The 22,895-nt window shown below is 44.4% G+C and overlaps 1 protein-coding gene across 1 annotated transcript in view; it reads left to right on the forward strand.

Moving 5' to 3' along the window:
- Positions 1 to 314: 314 nt before the first annotated feature.
- The window catches only part of LOC126189026 (eukaryotic translation initiation factor 3 subunit A-like), a 28,636-nt gene continuing 6,055 nt past the window's right edge, over positions 315 to 22,895 (forward strand). Inside the window, exons 1-2 of the mRNA XM_049930855.1 lie at positions 315 to 324; positions 1,809 to 3,743. Coding sequence (XP_049786812.1) covers positions 315 to 324; positions 1,809 to 3,743 — 1,945 coding nt within the window. The remainder of the gene's footprint in view (positions 325 to 1,808; positions 3,744 to 22,895) is intronic.

A 22,895-nucleotide genomic window follows, 5' to 3' on the forward strand; every position in this document is an offset into this window, starting at 1 on the left:
ACCCAGGAGCAAGAGTGTCCCTAATTTGCTGGGAAGTGGCGGTGCGGTCCCCTACGGCACTGCGTAGGACCCTACGGTCTTGGCGTGCATCCGTGCGTCGCTGCGGTCCGGTCCCAGGTCGACGGTCACGTGCACCTGCCGCCGACCACTGGCGACAACATCGATGTACCTCACGCCCCACGTGTTGAGCAATTCGGCGGTACGTCCACCCGGCCTCCTGCATGCCCACTATACTCCCTCGCTCAAAGTCCGTCAACTGCACATACGGTTCACGTCCGCGCTGTCGCGGCATGCTACCAGTGTTAAAGACTGCGATGGAGCTCCGTATGCCACGGCAAACTGGCTGACACTGACGGCGGCGGTGCACGAATGCTGCGCAGCTAGCGCCATTCGACGGCCAACACCGCGGTTCCTGGTGTGTCCGCTGTGCCGTGCGTGTGATCATTGCTTGTACAGCCCTCTCGCAGTGTCCGGAGCAAGTATGGTGGGTCTGACACACCTGTGTCAATGTGTTCTTTTTTCCATTTCCAGGAGTGTAGATGGGACAGTCACTGGAGGACGCTGCATGGTCACCCTGACAGTTCACACAACGAGGAGACGGAGGTGGACAGTCACCCTCATGGGCATCCCTGCCACAAGTGACATTTAGCCGCATTGGAACAAGACTGGCGAGTGTGATTAAAACGCTGACACTGGTAGCAGCGCGTAGGTGTCGGGACATAGGGGCGAACAGAAATAACCTCGTAGCCCACTTTGATGCGCGATGGCAGCTGAACACTATCAAAGGTCAAGAAACGTGTCCAGGTCGGTACAAGGTCATTGTTGACCCTTTTCATGACCCTATGGACAGCCGCACGCCCTGCTCAGCAAGGAAAGACTGAATCTCCTCGTCAGTCAATCCCTCAAGAGATCTAGTATAGACCGAACCACGAAACGAATTCAAAGTTCGGTGAGCGTCCACCCGGACAGGGAACGTGTACAGGAGTGTGGCTCGAAGCAGTTTCTGTGCCTGAAAGGCGCTCTCAGTTTCTAGTAGCAAGGTACCATTACGCAACCTTGTAGAAGACTTAACAGTAACGGCTACGGCATCTACGCCCTTCTGGATAACGAAAGGGTTGTCAGAGGAAAAATCCTTTCCGTCCTCAGATCGAAAAACGACGAGGAACTGTGGGGCAGGCGGTAGCACTTTTGTCACTGGTGGCTTGTCATGTTTCCGTTTGTGGGCAGAAGTCGAGAGAGAAAAAGAGAAATCCATTGCGGAGGAATCCCCCATGATTGCCAGCGTCTCCGATGGTGCGCACCTTCCTTATGGGGACCCTCTCAGAGGGCACTCCCGCCTTAGGTGAATGTTTACACCTCAGGTCACACCTCCCGAGAAACAGACGGAGGGACCAATCGGCATGGTCAGAAGGTATCAGCTCAGGCAATCACCCCTCCCTTGGCCTGGCCTTTACCAGGGGGTACGTGCGTGCCTTACTTGTCTACCCAGGGTGGGGAATTACGCGTTACCCCGTCACCGGCTACGCGTGCGAACGCGTGAGACGGCCTTCAGGCGCGCACAGGGAGGAAGGAAGAAGAGGAAAGGGAAGAGAGAGAGAGAGAGAGAGAGAGAGAGAGAGAGAGAGAGAGAGAGAGAGACTGTCTCGAACGCCGAGGCGGAGACCAGAGGAGGCAAGGAGGAGGAGGCAAGGAGAAGAATCCAAGGAGAAGAATCCAAGGAGAAGAATCCAAGGAGAAGAATCCAAGGAGAAGAATCCAAGGAGAAGAATCCAAGGAGAAGAATCCAAGGAGAAGAATCCAAGGAGAAGAATCCAAGGAGAAGAATCCAAGGAGAAGAAGGCAAGGAGAAGAAGGCAAGGAGAAGAAGGCAAGGAGAAGAAGGCAAGGAGAAGAAGGCAAGGAGAAGAAGGCAAGGAGAAGAAGGCAAGGAGAAGAAGGCAAGGAGAAGAAGGCAAGGAGAAGAAGGCAAGGAGAAGAAGGCAAGGAGAAGAAGGCAAGGAGAAGAAGGCAAGGAGAAGAAGGCAAGGAGAAGAAGGCAAGGAGAAGAAGGCAAGGAGAAGAAGGCAAGGAGAAGAAGGCAAGGAGAAGAAGGCAAGGAGAAGAAGGCAAGGAGAAGAAGGCAAGGAGAAGAAGGCAAGGAGAAGAAGGCAAGGAGAAGAAGGCAAGGAGAAGAAGGCAAGGAGAAGAAGGCAAGGAGAAGAAGGCAAGGAGAAGAAGGCAAGGAGAAGAAGGCAAGGAGAAGAAGGCAAGGAGAAGAAGGCAAGGAGAAGAAGGCAAGGAGAAGAAGGCAAGGAGAAGAAGGCAAGGAGAAGAAGGCAAGGAGAAGAAGGCAAGGAGAAGAAGGCAAGGAGAAGAAGGCAAGGAGAAGAAGGCAAGGAGAAGAAGGCAAGGAGAAGAAGGCAAGGAGAAGAAGGCAAGGAGAAGAAGGCAAGGAGAAGAAGGCAAGGAGAAGAAGGCAAGGAGAAGAAGGCAAGGAGAAGAAGGCAAGGAGAAGAAGGCAAGGAGAAGAAGGCAAGGAGAAGAAGGCAAGGAGAAGAAGGCAAGGAGAAGAAGGCAAGGAGAAGAAGGCAAGGAGAAGAAGGCAAGGAGAAGAAGGCAAGGAGAAGAAGGCAAGGAGAAGAAGGCAAGGAGAAGAAGGCAAGGAGAAGAAGGCAAGGAGAAGAAGGCAAGGAGAAGAAGGCAAGGAGAAGAAGGCAAGGAGAAGAAGGCAAGGAGAAGAAGGCAAGGAGAAGAAGGCAAGGAGAAGAAGGCAAGGAGAAGAAGGCAAGGAGAAGAAGGCAAGGAGAAGAAGGCAAGGAGAAGAAGGCAAGGAGAAGAAGGCAAGGAGAAGAAGGCAAGGAGAAGAAGGCAAGGAGAAGAAGGCAAGGAGAAGAAGGCAAGGAGAAGAAGGCAAGGAGAAGAAGGCAAGGAGAAGAAGGCAAGGAGAAGAAGGCAAGGAGAAGAAGGCAAGGAGAAGAAGGCAAGGAGAAGAAGGCAAGGAGAAGAAGGCAAGGAGAAGAAGGCAAGGAGAAGAAGGCAAGGAGAAGAAGGCAAGGAGAAGAAGGCAAGGAGAAGAAGGCAAGGAGAAGAAGGCAAGGAGAAGAAGGCAAGGAGAAGAAGGCAAGGAGAAGAAGGCAAGGAGAAGAAGGCAAGGAGAAGAAGGCAAGGAGAAGAAGGCAAGGAGAAGAAGGCAAGGAGAAGAAGGCAAGGAGAAGAAGGCAAGGAGAAGAAGGCAAGGAGAAGAAGGCAAGGAGAAGAAGGCAAGGAGAAGAAGGCAAGGAGAAGAAGGCAAGGAGAAGAAGGCAAGGAGAAGAAGGCAAGGAGAAGAAGGCAAGGAGAAGAAGGCAAGGAGAAGAAGGCAAGGAGAAGAAGGCAAGGAGAAGAAGGCAAGGAGAAGAAGGCAAGGAGAAGAAGGCAAGGAGAAGAAGGCAAGGAGAAGAAGGCAAGGAGAAGAAGGCAAGGAGAAGAAGGCAAGGAGAAGAAGGCAAGGAGAAGAAGGCAAGGAGAAGAAGGCAAGGAGAAGAAGGCAAGGAGAAGAAGGCAAGGAGAAGAAGGCAAGGAGAAGAAGGCAAGGAGAAGAAGGCAAGGAGAAGAAGGCAAGGAGAAGAAGGCAAGGAGAAGAAGGCAAGGAGAAGAAGGCAAGGAGAAGAAGGCAAGGAGAAGAAGGCAAGGAGAAGAAGGCAAGGAGAAGAAGGCAAGGAGAAGAAGGCAAGGAGAAGAAGGCAAGGAGAAGAAGGCAAGGAGAAGAAGGCAAGGAGAAGAAGGCAAGGAGAAGAAGGCAAGGAGAAGAAGGCAAGGAGAAGAAGGCAAGGAGAAGAAGGCAAGGAGAAGAAGGCAAGGAGAAGAAGGCAAGGAGAAGAAGGCAAGGAGAAGAAGGCAAGGAGAAGAAGGCAAGGGAAAGAGTAAGGAAGACAGTGAGATGGAGAAGAACAAAGAAAGGAAGCAACCAAAGGAAGGAAGAAACGAGAAGTGAAATACCGAAAATACCACAATTATAGGTCGTGGAACCGTCCGTCTCTGGACGCAGGCGCTAACTACCCCCTTGAGGGGGATGGACTCCTTTTAGTCGCATCTTACGACAGGCAGGAATACCGCGGGCCTATTCTAACCCCCGAACCCGCAAGGGGGAGTCTGCATGTCGATCAGATCAACTTGGTAACGACTGTTCATTTCTGAATGAAGTATGGGTTTCGACATGTGCCCCCTTTCCTTAATGCTCCTTTTGCGCTGACAAGTTTCACACATAGACAGATAAATGTGTATCGTGTCCACTGTTACGCTTGCGTATTTTCTTGGAGTTTCAACGTTTAATCTGTCTCTACCTCCATGACCGACGGCCTGATGTGCTGCTTCAGTAATGTCGAAAATTTCTTCGACACGTAAGTAGTACTCCACAGGCTCTCTTCTTGTCACTGACTTGCTGGTCCCACAAATATTAATAACCTTGAATCGATTTAATCTCATGTACTGCTTCTGTGTCTTTTTCTTATCTTATTGTGGTTCTTCAGTTCCGTCCACTAATTTATCGTAAGATCCTTTTGTCGTAACATTGTAGTGGTTTCCTCTTTTGTCGTGTTGTTCAGTCTGTAACATCCTTCTCACAAATTATTCTTTCCATCGCCTTTCTTGATATAGATCTGACATGATAAATACGTACAAACTGATCTGCACGTGCTTAGCCCATCTACCGTGTTGTTTGTTGTGGCGAAAAGCGCCCACTGGCGGGCTGGGCTACTGTCGGCCGCTGCAGCGCTGGCCAGGCGGGGGGTTTTGGCGCCTGGAACTGTCCGTGTCGGCGCCTTCTTGTTTTCACCATCTGGAAGTGTTTGGATGTATGATCAATATTCCAATAAATATTACGTTGCACAATACAAAAAAGGTGTTTTTATTTCAATCAGTTGCTCTTTATTTTAATATTTAACCCTAAATAAATTTAGTGAAAACTAGTTCTGTATACCAGTAGCTTAGTTAGAACGCGTTCTTACTAGTTTAAACTAGTTGATACTGATACTCTTAGTTACAACTAGAATTTACTGCTGGTCAAAAGCGAAAGCCAGTTAAAACTAGTTTTTACTAGGCAAAACGCGTTTTGACCAAGTGGCACAGTAAAAACTAGTTTTAACTAATAAGAACGCATTCTAATTAAAAACGGGTTTTGACTGGAACAGATATATTGTGGATTAGTGAAGTTCAGTGGCAGGAGGAACAAGACTTCTGGTCTCGTGAATACGGGTTATAAATACAAAATCAAATCGTGGTAATGCAGGAGTAGGTTTAATAATGAATAAAAAAGTAGGAACGCGGATAAGCTACTACGAAGAGCATAGTGAACCTATTGTTGTAGCAGAGATGGACATGAAGCCCACACCTACCACAGTACAAGTTTATATGCCAACTACCACAGCAGATGATTAAGAGCATGAAGAAATGTATAATGCGATAAAAGCAATTATTCAGCTAGTCAAGGGAGACGAAAATTTAATAGTCGTTGGGGAAAGGAATTCGTTGGTAAGAAAAGGAAGAGAAGGAGAAGCAGTCGGTGAATGTGGATTGGGGGTCAGGAATGAAAGGGGAAGCCACCTGGCAGAATTTTGCACAAAGCATAACTTTATCGTAGCTAACATTTGATTTAAGTATCATGAAAGAAGGTGCTATACATGGAAGAGGCCTGGAGACACTGGAAGGTTTCAGATAGATTATATAATGGTACGACAGTGATTCAGCAACCAGATTTTAAATTTTAAGACAATTCCAGGGACAGATGTGGTCTCTGACCACAATATATTGGTTATGAACTGTAGATTAAAATTGAAGAAACTGCAAAAAGGTGGGAATTTAAGGAGATGGGACCTGGATAAACTGAAAGAACCAGAGGTTGTACAGAGTTTCACAGAGAGTATTAGTGAGCGATTGACAAGAACAGGGAAAAGAAATACAGTGGAAGAAGAATGAGTAGCTTTGAAAGAAGGAATAGTGAAGGCACCAGGTGATTAAGTAGGGAGAAAGACGAGGGCTAGTAGAAATTCTTGGATAATAAAAGATATTGAATTTAATTGATGATAGGAGAAAATACAAAAATGCAGTAAATGAAGCAGGCAAAAAGGAATATAAACGTCTCAAAAGTGAGATGGACAGGAAGTGCAAAATGGCTAAGCAGGGATGGCTAGACGACAAATGTAAGAAGCATGTAGAAGCATGCATCACTACGAGTAAGATAGATACTGCCAACAGGAAAATTAAAGAGACCTTTTTAGGAAAGAGAACCACCTGTATGATTATCATGATTGCTGAGATGGAAAACCCATCCTAAGCGAAGAAGGGAAAACATTAACGAGGAAGGAGTATATAGAGGGTCTTTAAAGGGGCGGTGTACTTGAGGACATTATTGTGGAAACAAAAGAGGACGTAGATGAAGATGAAATGGGAGATATGATACTGCGTGAAGAATTTGACAGAGCACTAGAAGACCTAAATCGAAACGAGGCCCCTACTGATAGCCTTGGGGGAACCAGCCATGATAAATCTCATCTACAAGGGTTGGAACTTTAATAGTGGTAACTATTTATTTACAGCTCCTGCAAAATAGATACGTGTTTCAAAGTTTGACTGACCTTCAAAGTAGTCACCAGCATTGTGTATAACCCGTTGCCAGCGATGTGGAAATCGATTGAATACTCTTAGCAGTGCCAGTTGTGTTGACAGTTCGAGCGGCGCGGTCTATTGCTGGACGAATTTGTAGCAGTTCTGAAGCGAATGCCGTCAAGTGTTTCCTTCAGTTTAGAAATCGAGTTGAACTCAGAAGGGCTTAAATTAGGGGAGTGCAGTAGGTGACATAGCAGTTAGCAGCGCCATCAGTCAAACAAATCAGTAACATCTTGCACTGTACATGCTTCAGCATTGTCCTGCAAAATGGTCAGGTCCTGCAGAAAGTGTCATCGCTTCTGTCTCTAAGCTGGTTGTAGGTTGTGTTCCAAATTGAACAGCATAGAGACAGAAGTGATGACACTTTGTGCAGGACGTTACCATCATTTTGCAGGACAATGCTCAAGCATGTACAGTGCAAGATGTTACTGATTTGTTTGACTGATGGGGCTGCTAAGTGCTATGTCACCTACTGCACTCCCCTAATTTAAGCCCTTGTGAGTTCAAGGCGATTTCTAAATTGAAGGAAACACTTCACGGCATTCGCTTCAGAACTGCTACAAATTCGTCCAGAAATAGACCGCGCCGCTCGAACTGTCAACACAACTGGCACTGCTAAGAGTATCCTACGACTTCCACATTGCTGGCAACGGGCTATACACAATGCTGGTGACTACTTTGAAGGTCAGTGAAACTTTGAAACACGTATTTATTTTGTACGAACTATAAATAAATAGTGGCCACTATTAAAGTTCCAACCCTCGTATTTGGTAAGCAAGATGTACGAGACAGGCGAAATACCCTCAGACTCCAAGAAGAATGTAATATTTTCAATCGCAAAGAAAGCAGGTGTTGACATGTGTGAAAATTACCAATCTATCAGTTTAATAAGTCACGGTTGCAAAATACTAACACGAATTCTTCACAGACGAATAGAAAAACTGGTAGAGGCCGACCTCGGGGTGGATCAGTTTTGATTCTGTAGAAATGTTAGAACACGTGGGGCAATATTGACCCTATGACTTACCTTAGAAGATAGATTAAGGAAAGGCAAACCTACGGTTCTAGTATTCGTAGACTTAGAGAAAGCTTTTGACAATGTTGATTGGAACACTCTCTTTCAAATTCTGAAGGTGGCAGGGGTCAAACACAGGGAGCGAAAGGCTATTTACAGTTTGTACAGAAACCAGATGGCAGTCATAAGAATCGATGGGCATGAAAGGGAAGCAGTGGTTGGGAAGGGAGTGAGAAAGTTATACCTATCACCGATGTTATTGAATCTGTAAATTCAGCAAGCGTAAAGGAAACAAAAGAAAAATTTGGAGTAAGAATTAAAACCCATGGAGAAGAAACAAAAACTTTGAGATTTGCCAACGACATTGTAATTCTGTCAGGGACAGAAAAGGACCTGGAAGAGCAGTTGAACGGAATGGACAGAGTCTTGAAAGGAGGATATGAGATGAACATCAACAAAAGCAAAACGAGGATAATGGAATGTAGTCGAATTAAGTCGGATGATGCTGAGGGAATTAGATTAGGAAATGAGACACTTAAAGTAGTAAAGGAGTTTTACTATTTGGGGAGCAAAATAACTGATGATGGTCGAAGTAGAGAGGATGTAAAATTTAGACTGGCAATGGCAAGGAAAGCATTTCTGAACAAGAGAAATTTGTTAACATCGAGTATAGATTTAAGTGTCAGGAAGTCGTTTCTGAAAGTATTTGTATGGAGTATAGCCACGTATGGAAGTGAAATTTTGACGATAAATAGTTTAGACAAGAAGAGAATAGAAGCTTTCGAAATGTGGTGCTACAGAAGAATGTTGAAGATTAGGTGGGTAGATCACGTAACTAATGAGGAGGTATTGAATAGGATTGCGGAGAAGAGGAGTTTGTGGCACAACTTGACAAGAAGAAGGGACTGGTTGGTAGGACATGTTGTGAGGCATCAAGGGATCACAAATTTAGCATTGGGGGGCAGCGTGGAGGGTAAAAATCGTAGAGGGAGACCAAGAGATGAATACGCTAAGAAGATTCAGAAGGATGTAGGTTGCAGTAGGTACTGGGAGATGAAGGAGCTTGCACAGGATAGATTAGCATGGAGAGCTGCATCAAACCAGTCTCGGGACTGAAGACCACAACAACAACAACAACAACAACAACAACAACAACAACAACAACAACGAGTACAGCTGAACAGCATGAGCCCAGTCTGTTGCACTCTGTAGTGAAAGGATTTCTAATTTATAAAATTCTTCGGCAGTTTTCCTTAATTTCCCATATTTTTGGTATCTTCCCAATCTTACGCATTTTTCGCCCATTTTCGTAATTTTTTCGTGCTTCCCTAAATTATAATTATTGCGTCGAATCACACAAGATCCACCCCACTGTTTCGACGTCTGGTCAATTTCTTGATGCCCTCAGGCAATTACAACGAAGCATAGGTCTTATTTATTTATCATTGCTAAGTCACCACTCCATCACTAGTGTGTGTGTGTGTGTGTGTGTGTGTGTGTGTGTGTGTGTGTGTGTGTGTGTGTGTGTGTGCGCGCGCGCGCGCGCGCTTTTGGGACGTCATCGTGTACGTGTTAGAAACTAATGTATTGGTAGAAATTATGTCATAGCAATTTCTATAAGCGCTACAGATGTCTAACCAAGTATGTAACATAAGAAATACCACACTCCAATAGACAAATCCCTTCCAAACCACCACTACATTACTATATTGTGTGACGACATAATAAAACACCGATGCCTCCAACGGAAGATACTGTTTCAGATGCTGTACAGCGCTATAAAATACGCACTTAGAGATACAACCGTCCAATAACTGAAACCACCTCAGCGAACATCAGTTCGCTGACGGTAGCTTACCCCTTTGACTGCAAACTGTGGATGGATAGCCGCGGAAACTGCTGCTTGGAATATGGCCGCGAACATGCGGAGCAACTGCTGAGAACGTTGGGGTGTAGTCATCCCCAGCCTGGTGGCTGACACTGCTGCCATATCAGTTTAGGCCGAAAATAATATAAAAGCAAACAGATCCCAACATGTCGGTGTAAATTCAAAGAACGCTACAAATACACACCTGGATGACGAGGATCTGTTCCCCTGTGTTCACTGGATAATGCCAGCAGGGTACCGAACTCCCTGTGCAGTCGCGGCCACAGAGTCGCGAATGGGAGAGCACTGCATGTCTGCTTAACACTACATGAGACCGTCTCCCCAGGTGTGGTGCAGAAATTTGCGTTATTTAAACAGTACGTATGTGTGCACACGCAAGAGACCTAGTGCCTGCCACAAATAGCAGTCAGTCATTGGGGGAGAGGACAGTCCGCCACAGCAAACTTGTCGTATTGCACCGACGCCCTACCAGATAATGTTGCTAACAAATTTAGCGCCGAATACTCCCTTTCCCAAACCCTTTTCTCTAGACCAATCAGAAACATGCTTGCTCTGCTGCCGCCTACCATCTTTCTTTTAAAACCTCTGTGGGCTACTGCCATTGTTGTACCCATTTTCCATTTTATATGGCTTTATGACAGATGGATTACATATACAGGTTCTTTTACACAATCTGGTGATGCTACAAAAGGGTGAAATGCATCGTCGATGTTAAATAATTTCGCAATCCAGTTTGTTGTTATGCTGAAATTGCATGGGTGACTCCATTTTCAGCCAGATGGACTCCCGTGTTGAGTGAAGACAAGTGATTACGGTGTCTAAACAAAGTAAACCCTGCAATATAGTTTGTATATGCGAGATCACTGTAAGTCTCGTATATTTACCAGCGGAAAACCAGAGTTTGATCATTGCTACTAACATTATTTGACTGATCCATAGAAATACAAAGACACAAGCTGGACTACTAGTACATTGTTGTATTTAAACATTTCTACAAAAATTTATCTGTGCATGAATACAATGAGTTTTATTCTCCAACAGTTTATTGAACGTAACTGCTTCTACAATACAATAGCTGGCTGTACAATAGATGTACATCGATCTAGTGAGATGTGGTTCCTGTCAGTCAGCGGCTTCGGTGATATCTTCTCGGAGACTCTGCTACGGCGGTTGCCATTAGCAGCGGACGAACACTGGTCTTCCTTTGACCGGTCGGGCCTATATAGTGAGCTGGAGCCAATATAAACGCTGCGTAGGAATCCGTGGCCGGATATGTCGCGGTGACCTCTGCAAGGAAAGGTTCCTATTAATCAACTGGAATCTTCGGCGTGTTTACCTGATGTCTTCGCCTGTTTGGCTGTTGGTTTGCTTCCCTCATAGCGTGGTTGTTATGCGGTGCTGCCTGCCATTTAGGGGAACCCAATGGTAGACAGTACATGAGTGTCCTTCAGATGTGAGCAGGACCAGTGCAGCTGACGTATTACCCCACTACACGCCGACCATACCGGGTATATCGGGAGAAAATTTAGCGACAAAGTATAGTCCTGGAATCACGTTGACAGTGGGCTGTATCTTCCCGTGTTCCCAGACAGAACGTAGGAACATGTAACTCACACAATATTACATCGCTATGTCGCAGTAAGACTCATGAACAGATGGGGAACTACTCCGAAGTAAACACGTCCTCACCACACACAAACGAAACCGAGTAAAGACCACAGTGTAGGAAAAAGAAACTATTTCCGTACGCAAAGTCATATACTCACAGAGTCACGGTACAATAAATCGCGAGTTTAGAGGGTTGCAGAGATTGAGGACCGTTTGTCGATAACACTATTCTCCAAAGACCGTGTGGATTCAAACAGCGCACAACACGCACAATGAGCTCTGTAGAAACAGGCTGCACATACCCGATAACACTGCAATCAGCACCATATTTGTGATGAAATACTGTTCCTCTCTGGAGGCGCTACTGCTGCAGCGGTGAACCACGAGGTTTCACGTCGCCATTGCGAGCCTGTGGTCAGCCATGGGAGTACTGACCAGACGGCAGTTATTCGTCACATCTCCGTATATGTTGCCGCTAGCTCTGAGCCGGCTGAGAGAAAGTGCTGCAAGCGGCCTACGCAAAGCTGGAAAATTGGGGGGAATCAGCGACCTGTGTGCGTCACTAGGAGTAACGGACAAGAAATTCCTTTCATCTCCACCTGTGTGTCAGATGACTATGGCTGCAAGGCGGCCGTTAAGAAGCCATATCTGAACACCACCCACACACTAGCGACGCGTCTCCAATCGCAAGAAGCTGTTTTGATAAGGCTACCAGCGTGGCACCTGCCGAAAGTACAGAGAATTCTTTATCAATAAAAACGCACTGAAATTAATGATGCATTAAAACTACACCCTTTCACAACATCTACACATCCATCTCTAAGTATCAGATGTATTCCAGTGTTACGAATCATAACAATAAAAAGACGTCAGTCAACGACATCTAATATAGTATCACTGCCCCAGTAGACAAAGTGCAGGACAATCTTAGGGCTACATGTCTGCATATGAAAGCTTTAATGGGTAAGGTCCTAAGCCTGCTCGACAAACAATTCCAACGTAACCTATCAGTAAGGTATAATTTGGTCTATATAGTTACCAGTAATGCAGCCACGAATTATCGTTGCGTTATCAGAATTATTTTCTAGACTTTTTTGCCATATTCATTTACATCTACGGGATTACTCTGCTATTCACAAAAAAGTGCCTGGCAGAGGGTTCAATGAACGACCTTAAAGCTGTCTCTTTACCGGTCCACTCTCGAACGGCGCGCGGGAAAAACGAGCACAATTTTTTCTGTGTGAGCCCTGATTTCTCTTATTTTATGGTGGTGATCATGTCTCCCTATGTAGGTGGGTGCCAACAGAATCTTTTCGCAATTGGAGGAGAAAACTTATGATTGAAATTTCATGAGAAGATCCCGTGCAACGAAAAACGCATATGTTTTAATGATTGCCACTCAAATTCACGTATAATGTCTGTGGCATATCTCCTCTATTTCGCGACAACACAAAATGAGCTGCCCTTCTTTGAACTTTTTCGATGTCATCCGTCGGTCCCACCTGATGCGGATACCACACCGCATAGCAGTACTCCAGGATAGGGCGGAGAAGTGGGGTGTAAGCATTCGCTTTAGTAGACTTGCTACACCTTCTAAGTGTTCTGCCAATAAATCGCAGCCGGCCGGAGTGGCCGAGCGGTTCTTGGCGCTACAGTCGCTGGTTCGAATCCTGCCTCGGGCATGGATTTGTGTGATGTCCTTCGGTTAGTTAGGTTTAATTAGTTCTAAGTACTAGGGGACTGATGACCCCCATAGTGCTCAGAACCATTTGAGCCAATAAATCGCGGGAACTTCTTATGAAATTTCGCAATCTTTGATTTCCTCTATCCACAACATTTTCTATGTGATCGTTCCAATGTAGGTTATTTGAAATTGCAATCTAAGTATTTAGTTGAAGTTACAGCCTTCAGATTTGTGCGACTTTTGGCGCAATCGAAATTCAGCGGATTTTGAGAGCTCGTTTCTCTGGATGGGGCAGGATAAGGTTGCGATTGTGGATGGGGCCGTAATCAGTTACTCTCGGTTGCACAACAAATACGTAAACTTTATTTAAAGAAATTGAAATTTTAAAACGATCTCTTGAAAAGACAATTGACTGTGTGATAGCACAGAAAAAAATATCCACAATTTTAGGGCCGAAGGACACCAACAATAACCTCAAACAAAACACGGCTGAAGGCCTGAATTAAAAGTCTGAAGAACAATTCTAATTAGCACTTTTAAAATAAATAGCTTGCTTTTAAAACAAATTTGCTTAAAAAAAACTTACTGTAACACGGCTGAAGTCCTTATCACCAAAGAAGTGAAATTATTGCTCGGCTAAAGGTCATAACAGTAATTAGAGAATTACAAATATCTTTAAAACAAACATCACAATCTAAGGAATCAAGACAAGCGGTTCTCAGCAAGTGTTCCAAGGGTCGGCCTGGGAAGGTAAATCAAACATAAGGCAGGGTGAGACAGGCAGCCAAGAGTTGTACTCACGTAACAGGATGACAACTAAAACTACTGAAACTAGGGGCAGTTTACGCGCCGACCGACCGACTAACCAGTCCGCCTAACGTCCAATCACCGGTACAACGATGGAATATTTTTAGGCAAGGGCGAAGAGACAGACAGCACTACGTCTTCAGAAAACACCCGAGGCCGAAGGAAACACTAGGACCGACGTAGCCCCCCCCCCCCACACACACACACACACAAATACGCACAGTACAATACAAGAGGTTGTCAAACTACACGCCGTGGCGGACAGCATCAACACGACGAGGAAAGGCACGCCACCTGCAGGGCAGGTAACTGGGGCGTTAGCGGCCACAAGGCAGAGAATACCACTGGTTGTACTTCACTAACAAGAATAATACTAAATTCAGTGATGAATAACAAATAGAGAAAGACGGGTGCAATATTTCACCGCCTCTAAACACTTCTCTCGTTGCCGCCAGGCTCAGCGGCCCTGGGAGCAACAATCCACCTGCCGAAGTCGAGATCTCAGAATAGTGAAGATTGCATTAGCAGTAAACTGTTCACTCAAAGGTCCAGGGTTCGGTGTGCAACGAAGTCGTCGCTCTCGCAGCCACCCCTCCTCGATCCGGCAGTGGCAGCACGCCGCCAGCAACCCCGGCTTGCCCCTCGCACTGCACGGACCTGCTCGCTGCTGCGCCCCCAAACGACCTCATGTCCGTTCACCCTCCCACTCACACCAAATCCAGTACGCAGAAAGCATTAAAATAACTGCTCATTCAAATCCACGAGATACACACGGAGCCCGGGAAACAATTACAACAACTCACAATACTAAAACCAGTCACTATGAAACAACACGGACGAATTACAAGTCGGCACAAACACAGAGAAGTCAGAAGCGGTCGGAAGACCAAATGTACGTCGTCCGCTGCGACGACCGACCGAACGACCAACCAACGGTCGTCTCCACTCGAGTCAGGCACAGGAAAGATCCCAGTATAAATCATCGACTCACAATTCATTTCCATGAGATCACTTCGACGGAGACACACACACACACACACACACACACACACACACACACACACACACACACACGTGAAAGTTGCACTACTCTACTATCACTGTCCATTCAACTAAACCTCGCTGGATCCGGTCCTTGACGTGGTCGTGCACTCTCGCGACCACACCCTTCCGCCGGACAGTGGATGTGTGTCGCGAGCGGTCGGGCGAGTACTGGCTGTCCAGACCTCACTGCTGCTCTGTCCAACTCCTCTTGTTCGACACACGACGACCCGGAAATACTAAAGGCTGCTCCAAAGATGGTACCACAGTAAGCGCTATCGATAAGCGCTGCTGCTGCTGCTGCTGCTGCTGCTGCTGCCACTCACGGACAGACAACGCGAGCAAACGTAGTGGCGCCAGTGAACACACTAAGAAAACGAGGCGCCACTATCGCTATTACAAGATGCCAAACCTATGATCCTGATCAGTTACCGCTTAGCAGCCAGCTATTGTTGCTCGAACATCAGATTAGCGAAGCTGTTACTTCACGTCATCAAGAGAAACAAGGATATTCCTATCTTCAGTATCATTGTCGTCCAATTGTTTTTATTGTGATTATTGCGTCTGCTGAATCATCAAGTGAATATAATAGTCGTAGTGATGGGAGTGCAATAAAAATTAAGGTAATTGCGGGTAATGCTGATCAGATAGTTTCAATTATATGTCCAAGCTGTATATTTCGGTTTGTATAGCTCTCTATGGATCGGAGTGTGGAAACAGATCCCTTAATCTGGGAGGTAGGTTAGAAAATTTAAAAAAGGAAATGGACAGGTTGAGGATAGATATATTAGAAATTAGTGAGGTTTGGTGGCAGGAGGAAGAGGACTTCTGGTCCGGTGAATAAAGGGTTATAAATACAAAGGCAAATATGGGTAAAGCAGGAATGGTTTAATAATGAATAAGAAAATAGGAATGCGGGTACACTACTGTGAACAGCATAGTAATGCATTGTCGCTGATAAGATACATTGAGGTAAAAAAAGTCATGGATTGCAATGTCAACATATAGAGATGGATGTAGTATCGCGTACATGAAGTATAAAAGGACAGTGCATGGATGGAGCAGTCACTTGTAGCCAGGTGATTCATGTGAGAAGGTTACAGATTTCATAATGGTCACACGACGGGAATTAACCGACACTGAAGCGTAATTTGAGCTAGACGCTTGGGAAATCCATTCCGAAAAGCGTTAGGAAATTCAATATTCCGCGATCCACGGTGTCAAGAGTGTGCCGAGAACACCACATCTCAGGCATTACCTCTCATCATCACGCACAATGCAATGGCGACAGCCTTCACTTAACGACAGAGAGCAGAACTATTTGCGTACAGTTGTCAGTGCCAACAGACAACCAACATTCCGTGAAATAAGCGCTGAAATCAATGTGGGACGCACGACGAATGTATCCGCTAGACACAGTGCGGAGAAATTTGGAGTTAATGGTTTACAGCAGCAGACGACCGATGCGAGTGCCTTTTCTGACAGCACAACATCGCCTGCAGCGTCTCTCCTGGACTCTTGACCATTTTGGTTGGATTCTAAAGGACTGGAAAACTGTGTCGTGGTCGGATGAGTCCCAATTTCAGTTGGTAAGAGCTGATGGTAGGATTCGACTATGGAACAGGCCCCACGGACCCAAGTTGTCAACAAGGCGTTGTGCAAGCTGGTGTAACGGTGTAGGCTGTGTTTACATGGACGGACTGGGTCCTCAGGACCAACTGAACCTATCAGTGACTGGAAATGGAGATGTTTGGCTACTTGCAGATCATCAGCAGCCACTCAGTGACTTCATGTTCCCAAATAACGGTAAAATTTCTATGGATGACAATGCGCCACGTTATTGGGCCACAACTATTCGTGACTCGTTTGAAGAACATTCTGGACAATTCGATCGAATGATTCGATTTCCCAGATCGCCTGACACGAATCCCATTTAGGGGACATATAGACAGATCAGTTCATGCACGAAATCCTGCACTGCCTACACTCCCGCAATTATGGGCGTCTATAGAGGCAGCATGGCTAATTATTTCTGCAGGGGACTTCGAACATCGTGTTGAGTCCATGTCACATCCAATAGCTGCATTACGTCAGGCGGAAGGAGATCCGACACAATTTTAGGAGTTACCCCATGACATTTGCGACCTCCGAGTAGTGACGAAGCCCACACCTCTCTCTCTGAATTTATAGTGAATGAGAATATTCTGGGAGAAAACTGGTAAGCATAGTTTTCCCAGTATGTCACGGTAAGAAAATTATTGGCTGTTTTACCCGTCTGCGACGGGCGGGAGGAAACCATAGACGACAAACGTAAGCAAAAAGTATGAGAAAATTAAAGTAATTACACTACTGGCCATTAAAATTGCTACACCACGAAAATGACGTGCTACAGACGCGAAATATAACCGACAGGAAAAAGATGCTGTGATATGCAAATGATTAGCTTTTCAGAGCATTCACACAAAGTTGGCGCCGGTGGCGACACCTACAACGGGCTGACATGAGGAAAGTTTCCAACCCATTTCTCATACACAAACAACGGTTAACCGGCGTTGCCTAGTGAAACGTTGTTGTGATGCCTCGTGTCAGGAGGAGAAATGTGTACCATCACGTTTCAGACTTTGATAATGGTCAGACTGTAGCCTATAGCGATTGCGGTTTCTCGTATCGCGACATTGCTGCTCGCGTTGGTCGAGATCCAATGGCTGTTAGCAGAATATGGAATCGGTGGGTTCAGGAGGGTAATACGGAACGCCGTGCTGGATCCCAACCGCCTCGTATCACTAGCAGTCGACATGACAGGCATCTTACCCGCATGACTAACAGATGGTGCATCCATATCTCGATCCCTGAGTCAACAGATGGGGACGTTTGCAAGACAACAACCTTCTGCACGAACAGTTCGACGACGTTTGAAGCAGCATGGACTATCAGTTCGGAGACTATGGCTACGGTTACCCCTGACGCTGCATCACAGACAGGAGCGCCTGCGATGGTGTATCAACGACGAACCTGGGTGCACGAATGGCAAAACGTCACTTTTTCGGGTGAATCCAGGTTCTGTTTACAGCATCATTATGGCCGCATCCCTGTTTGGCGACATCGTAGTGAACGCACATTGGAAGCTTGTATTCGTCATCGCCATACTGGCGTATCACCCGGCGTGATGGTATGGGGTGCCATTGGTTACACGTCTCTGTCACCTCTAGTTCGCATTGACGGCACTTTGGACAGTAGACGTTACATTTCAGATGTGTTACGACCCGTAGCTGTACCCTTCATTCGATCCCTACGAAACCCTACATTTCAGCATTATAATGCACGACAGCTTGTTGCAGGTCCTGTATGGGCGTCTCTGGGTACAGGAAATGTTCGACTGCTGCCCGGCCAGCACATTCTCCAGATCTCTCACCAATTGAAAACGTCTGGTCAATGGTCGCCGAGCAACTGGCTCGCCGCAATACGCCAGTCACTGCTCTTTATGAACTGTGGTATCGTGTTGAAGCTGCATGGGCAGCTGTACCTGTACATGCCATCCAAGCTCTGTTTGACTCAATGCCCAGGCGTATCAAGGCCGTTGTTACGGCCAGAGGTGGTTGTGTTCTCACTTTGAAATGAACGAACAGTAGAAACTGCGTATAAACCACATTAAACAACTGACCAGACAAATATGCTAAGCAAAACTCTATTCAGCGCCGTGTAGTGGATAACAAATGTTTTGTCTCTGTGATACTGCACTTAATTTGTTTTGTATAAACGATGCTATGTTGCACATAGTTCAGCTCTTAGCGGATCATATTACAAAACTGTCTACGACAAACGGTAGTTTAGCGTTCTCGTAGGGCACAGGTTATTTATTCAGTCTTTAAAGTTTTTGTACTTCAAACAAGTACAACCATACGTGACAATAGTGGACTTGTTAAGCACTGTGTCTATCCAAACGATTTTAATTACAAAACATTTCTTTGTATAAAAAAAACAGAAAACATTTTTCGGTACTATAAATTACAGTATTAATAGACTTCTATAAATACATTTTCGTAATCACTTTGGGGGCATGGCATAAACGTCTTTCACAGATAATGAGGGTATATAATGTGTTGTAAGCCGAATGAATGAATGAATGAATGAATGAATGAATGATGTTATATGATGAACAGAACATACTTCATGCATTCAATCAGTTACCAGCTAGTATTTAATTGTTCTCTAAATATTTTTCAAAAGAATTTTACTCTTTTTTTTAATGTATTGGTTACGACTTTCTGATGGCAAATTATTTTCAGAAATATTCTCATTTGCTATAGTTATATAATAACCAAATAAAGTTTACTTGCGCACTGATCAATAAACTGTCATTATTATAAGGCTTAGTTTTCAGGATTGCATGAGAACGTTTTTTCAATATTTACATTTGACTGAGGCAAAAGTGAATAGTTGTGTTTACGTGGCATTATACTTTGTTTCCAATCCTCCCAACTTCGGCGTAGCCGACGGGAAAACATGCCTCCGCAAGAAAACGCAGCGAGGGATAAAATTTCCATCCAGTTTTGTTACACAAAGTTCGCTTCATGTTTACAACCGCTACGTAACAGAATTACACACAAAATTGTTTTGTTTTAATTATGTTATCAAAATTATTGTACTGATTGTTTTTAAGTCCGAGCTATTTTTGGCTCAACAGTTTACAAATTGTAAAGTTCTTAAACAGTGTGACACACGTCAGCGTTAAAGTCTTCATTGTAAATTTCATTTGATACGACTCTATGTAACTGATACGGAGCTCACATCACACGGTCGGCGGCTCCTATCACCTTTTCTGTTGCGGTTCTGCCGCTACACCAACTGCTTCATAGGAACAAATGCCTGCTGCTGGTACCAAGGTTAGCACGATGTGTCGCGGGCTGCGCTTCTGCTTTTCACTTCAGCATCGTTTATACAAAACAAATTAAGTGCAGCATCACAGAGACAAAACATTTGTTATCCACTACACGGCGCTGAATAGAGTTTTGCTTAGCATATTTGTCTGGTCAGTTGTTTAATGTAGTTTATACGCAGTTTCTACTGTTCGTTCATTTCAAAGTGAGAACACGTTTCCTTGTTTTACGTTGGCAACACTGTCACCGGTCAGAGCGCGGCATGACATCCACTGTAGAATTACTGTTAGCCTGTTGCACATAGTTCATCTCTTAGCTAATCATATCACAAAACTGTCTACGACAAACGGTAGTTTAGCGTTCTCGTAGGGCACAGGTTATTTATTCAGTCTTTAAAGTTTTTGTACTTTAAACAAGCACAACCATACGTGACAATAGTGGACTTGTTAAGCACTGTTACTGAATACCACAATGGCAGACATCAGTTCGCTTTGTTAGTACCATGTTTACCAGACGCGTTTATTTGTGGTTCCGTGCGAGAACACTTTTGAAGATACACTTGGTTAAAAGCGTTCGTGCATACTTCATCCGATTACCTCCATAATCCGACGCAGCAGAGGTGAGTACAGATTCACGTACTACTATGGGCTTTCACATGTTTTATTTGCTTTTGCTTGCATAGCCTTTCAGTATCACTAAGTGTGCTGAGTTCCACAGTGGGTTTTAAACTGCAATAAATACAGAGTCTTTGTGTCTTTTCTCAGGAGCTTCTGTGTACATTGACAATCAAATAGTTGTGCAAGTATTTTGTTCTCACGCAAGGTGAAGCTTAATACAACACTAGAATTATTTGTATATTAATATCTCTTGTGATTTTAGCAGTGGAGCTATGTAACAAGATTTATATATTCTCATAGTATTCGGTCATGTACTTAGTTACTTGGTTGATGTTTACATGTGAAATATCTTGCATAAAAGAAAAACTTGTTTCCTTTCGTACAGGCACCGCTATACGACCTTTACTTGCATAGAAATTACGGTGTCTACGAAATAAGCGAAAATTACCAGAGCAAAAAGTGGGTAAATAAACCGTCCGCCGCGTGCGCGAATCGAACATGGGCATCCAGACACACACAAAGAGAAATTTTGTGTAACTACGAGATTGACAAGATTCAATAAGGAACTCATTTCCTAGATTTTTCTATTAGTACTATGGGCTTACTTTATTCATATAGAAAAATTCACAAGAAAAATAATTACTGGTTCCTGCCAAAACTTAGCAACTAAGCTTGTAAAAATAAGCTAAACATAAGCCACACGCATTTACAGGTTTGTGCCTTGCTTGCATAGCTAAAGATTTTTATTTCTCTTGCTTGCTGGTATATCTTACCCATACTGGCTGTGCTTACAGTAAAAGTGTGATTTTATGGTGTACATTTTAATATTCATTCCCATACCGTGTATCTCTGTCATACATTAATACTTTGCCAAATTATTTTGAATTAACTATTGTACTGTTCAGGACATATTTAAAATTCCTTGCTTTACACGCCACTGTGGTTAGTCCATGAAACAAAGCATACTTCTACTGCTTCAAAGCCTGTGTCCAAATCTTGATCAGTTGTTATACAAATATATTTGCATATATACATTAGTCCACGAGATTAGTACAGCCGATCATCTGTCAGACTGTCATGAATTAAACAGAAATATTTACTATCTATAATTACAAGAAGTTCACTTAACTTTGAAGAATCATGCTTTAAAATTAGAAAAGTTTTTTTTTTCATTTTTAGAAGAGAAATTTGCCGGACTGACTACAAAATGCCATCATAACTATTAATACTATATATGAAGCTAAATTAAGTAGAAATTGCACCGCCTCTCCTTAGGCCCAGGGAAAGCAATACGTCACATGACAGTACTGTATGTGCAGACGAAGTTGGTAGTCGGCGCAGTGACTGGTGTGAGTGACCTAAAGGCATTTCCCATTTACAGTTGTCACTGCGCGCTGTGTCAACATAGTTTGCGCCTAGGATACATCTGATAAGGGACTACCTGCGCATGATATTCGTACCCCTTGATGATGCCAGGCTTATGTGGTAAGACATTTGAATATTTATTTAGCAAATCAGCTAGTTCAGCCTTTTGTTGTTATGTTAAATGCTCTGATTCGCCTATTTTCGTTTGAATGTGGGATAAAATATCCATGGCATCTCCTGTATTCTGACATTCTAGTGCATTATGAACACAGTACTGCCCACCACTAGTGGACAGAGCCTTAGTTTTTATCAATTTGAGACTTTGACCTTCACTTTTTCGCAATACCTACCATGACATGATGTTTTTCTTAAGAAACTTACAACTTGTCCCGTTCAGAAGGTCGATCTTTGCGTCCCCTCTTCGCAGAAATCCCATGCCTACCAGACAGGAAACAGACAAATTCTTGACAGTGAGAAACGTTGAGCCCGGGCCGAATAACGCTGCGCGAACGGCTGGGCACGTTTGGGGAGAGTGGTGGTGGTGGTGGGGGTTACGGGCGCGCCCTGTAGAGGAACTTTAGAGCGCTCGAGGTATAGTGCGTTCTAAACTGAAGCGTACGCTCAAAATTTTCGTTTAGTATTAAGTGGAGCCCTCACTTTTATGGTGACCATTCGAAAAGTTCTGCCACCTCTGCTTTCGTTAATATCAAAAAAGAATTCCGCTGAATTGATTTTCGTCTGGTTTATTAACCATTTGTAATTTTCAGAGAAGCATCATGAGTGCCGAATTTTAATAAAACCTGTACTTTTAACTTGTAGCCCTGTTAAAACTTGCTTCTTTGGCCAGAGCACAGCAGAGTTTACAGTTTCACCTCACAAACATGTTGTGCAGAGACAATTCCGAAACTGTGGCTTATGAAGTTTAAGTAAGGAACTGAGGAAAAGTAAGATCGGTAGCTTATGGAAAAGCACATCCGCGGTACAAAAATAAACGTGTAATATCTTCACTTATGTTGTTCTGAAACCTATAGCATGTGCTTTCTTCGAAAAATTCTGTAGTTCGTGGAATAACACCGTAAATGAAGACGTTCTGCATAATAAACATAAGGAAAAATAGTCTCTTTGCGGTTTATCATTTGCCAAAATCTCATTTCGATATCTCAAACAGTTGAGGAAATATAAGAGATGATGTAGATATTACACTGTGGCTTCATTGATTCGTCAGAGCAGTTTTTTCGAGATCGATGACAGACACCAAGTCCCAAGTCTAAAGAAAAATTCAGTATGTTAGCTAAATTTAATACACCGCTATAATATAATGTAGTATGCACCGACTCGTGTTTTTCAACAAAGAAGTGTATAATACGCGTAA

This window comes from Schistocerca cancellata, chromosome 1 (genome assembly GCF_023864275.1).
Source record: "Schistocerca cancellata isolate TAMUIC-IGC-003103 chromosome 1, iqSchCanc2.1, whole genome shotgun sequence".
Taxonomy (NCBI): domain Eukaryota; kingdom Metazoa; phylum Arthropoda; class Insecta; order Orthoptera; family Acrididae; genus Schistocerca; species Schistocerca cancellata.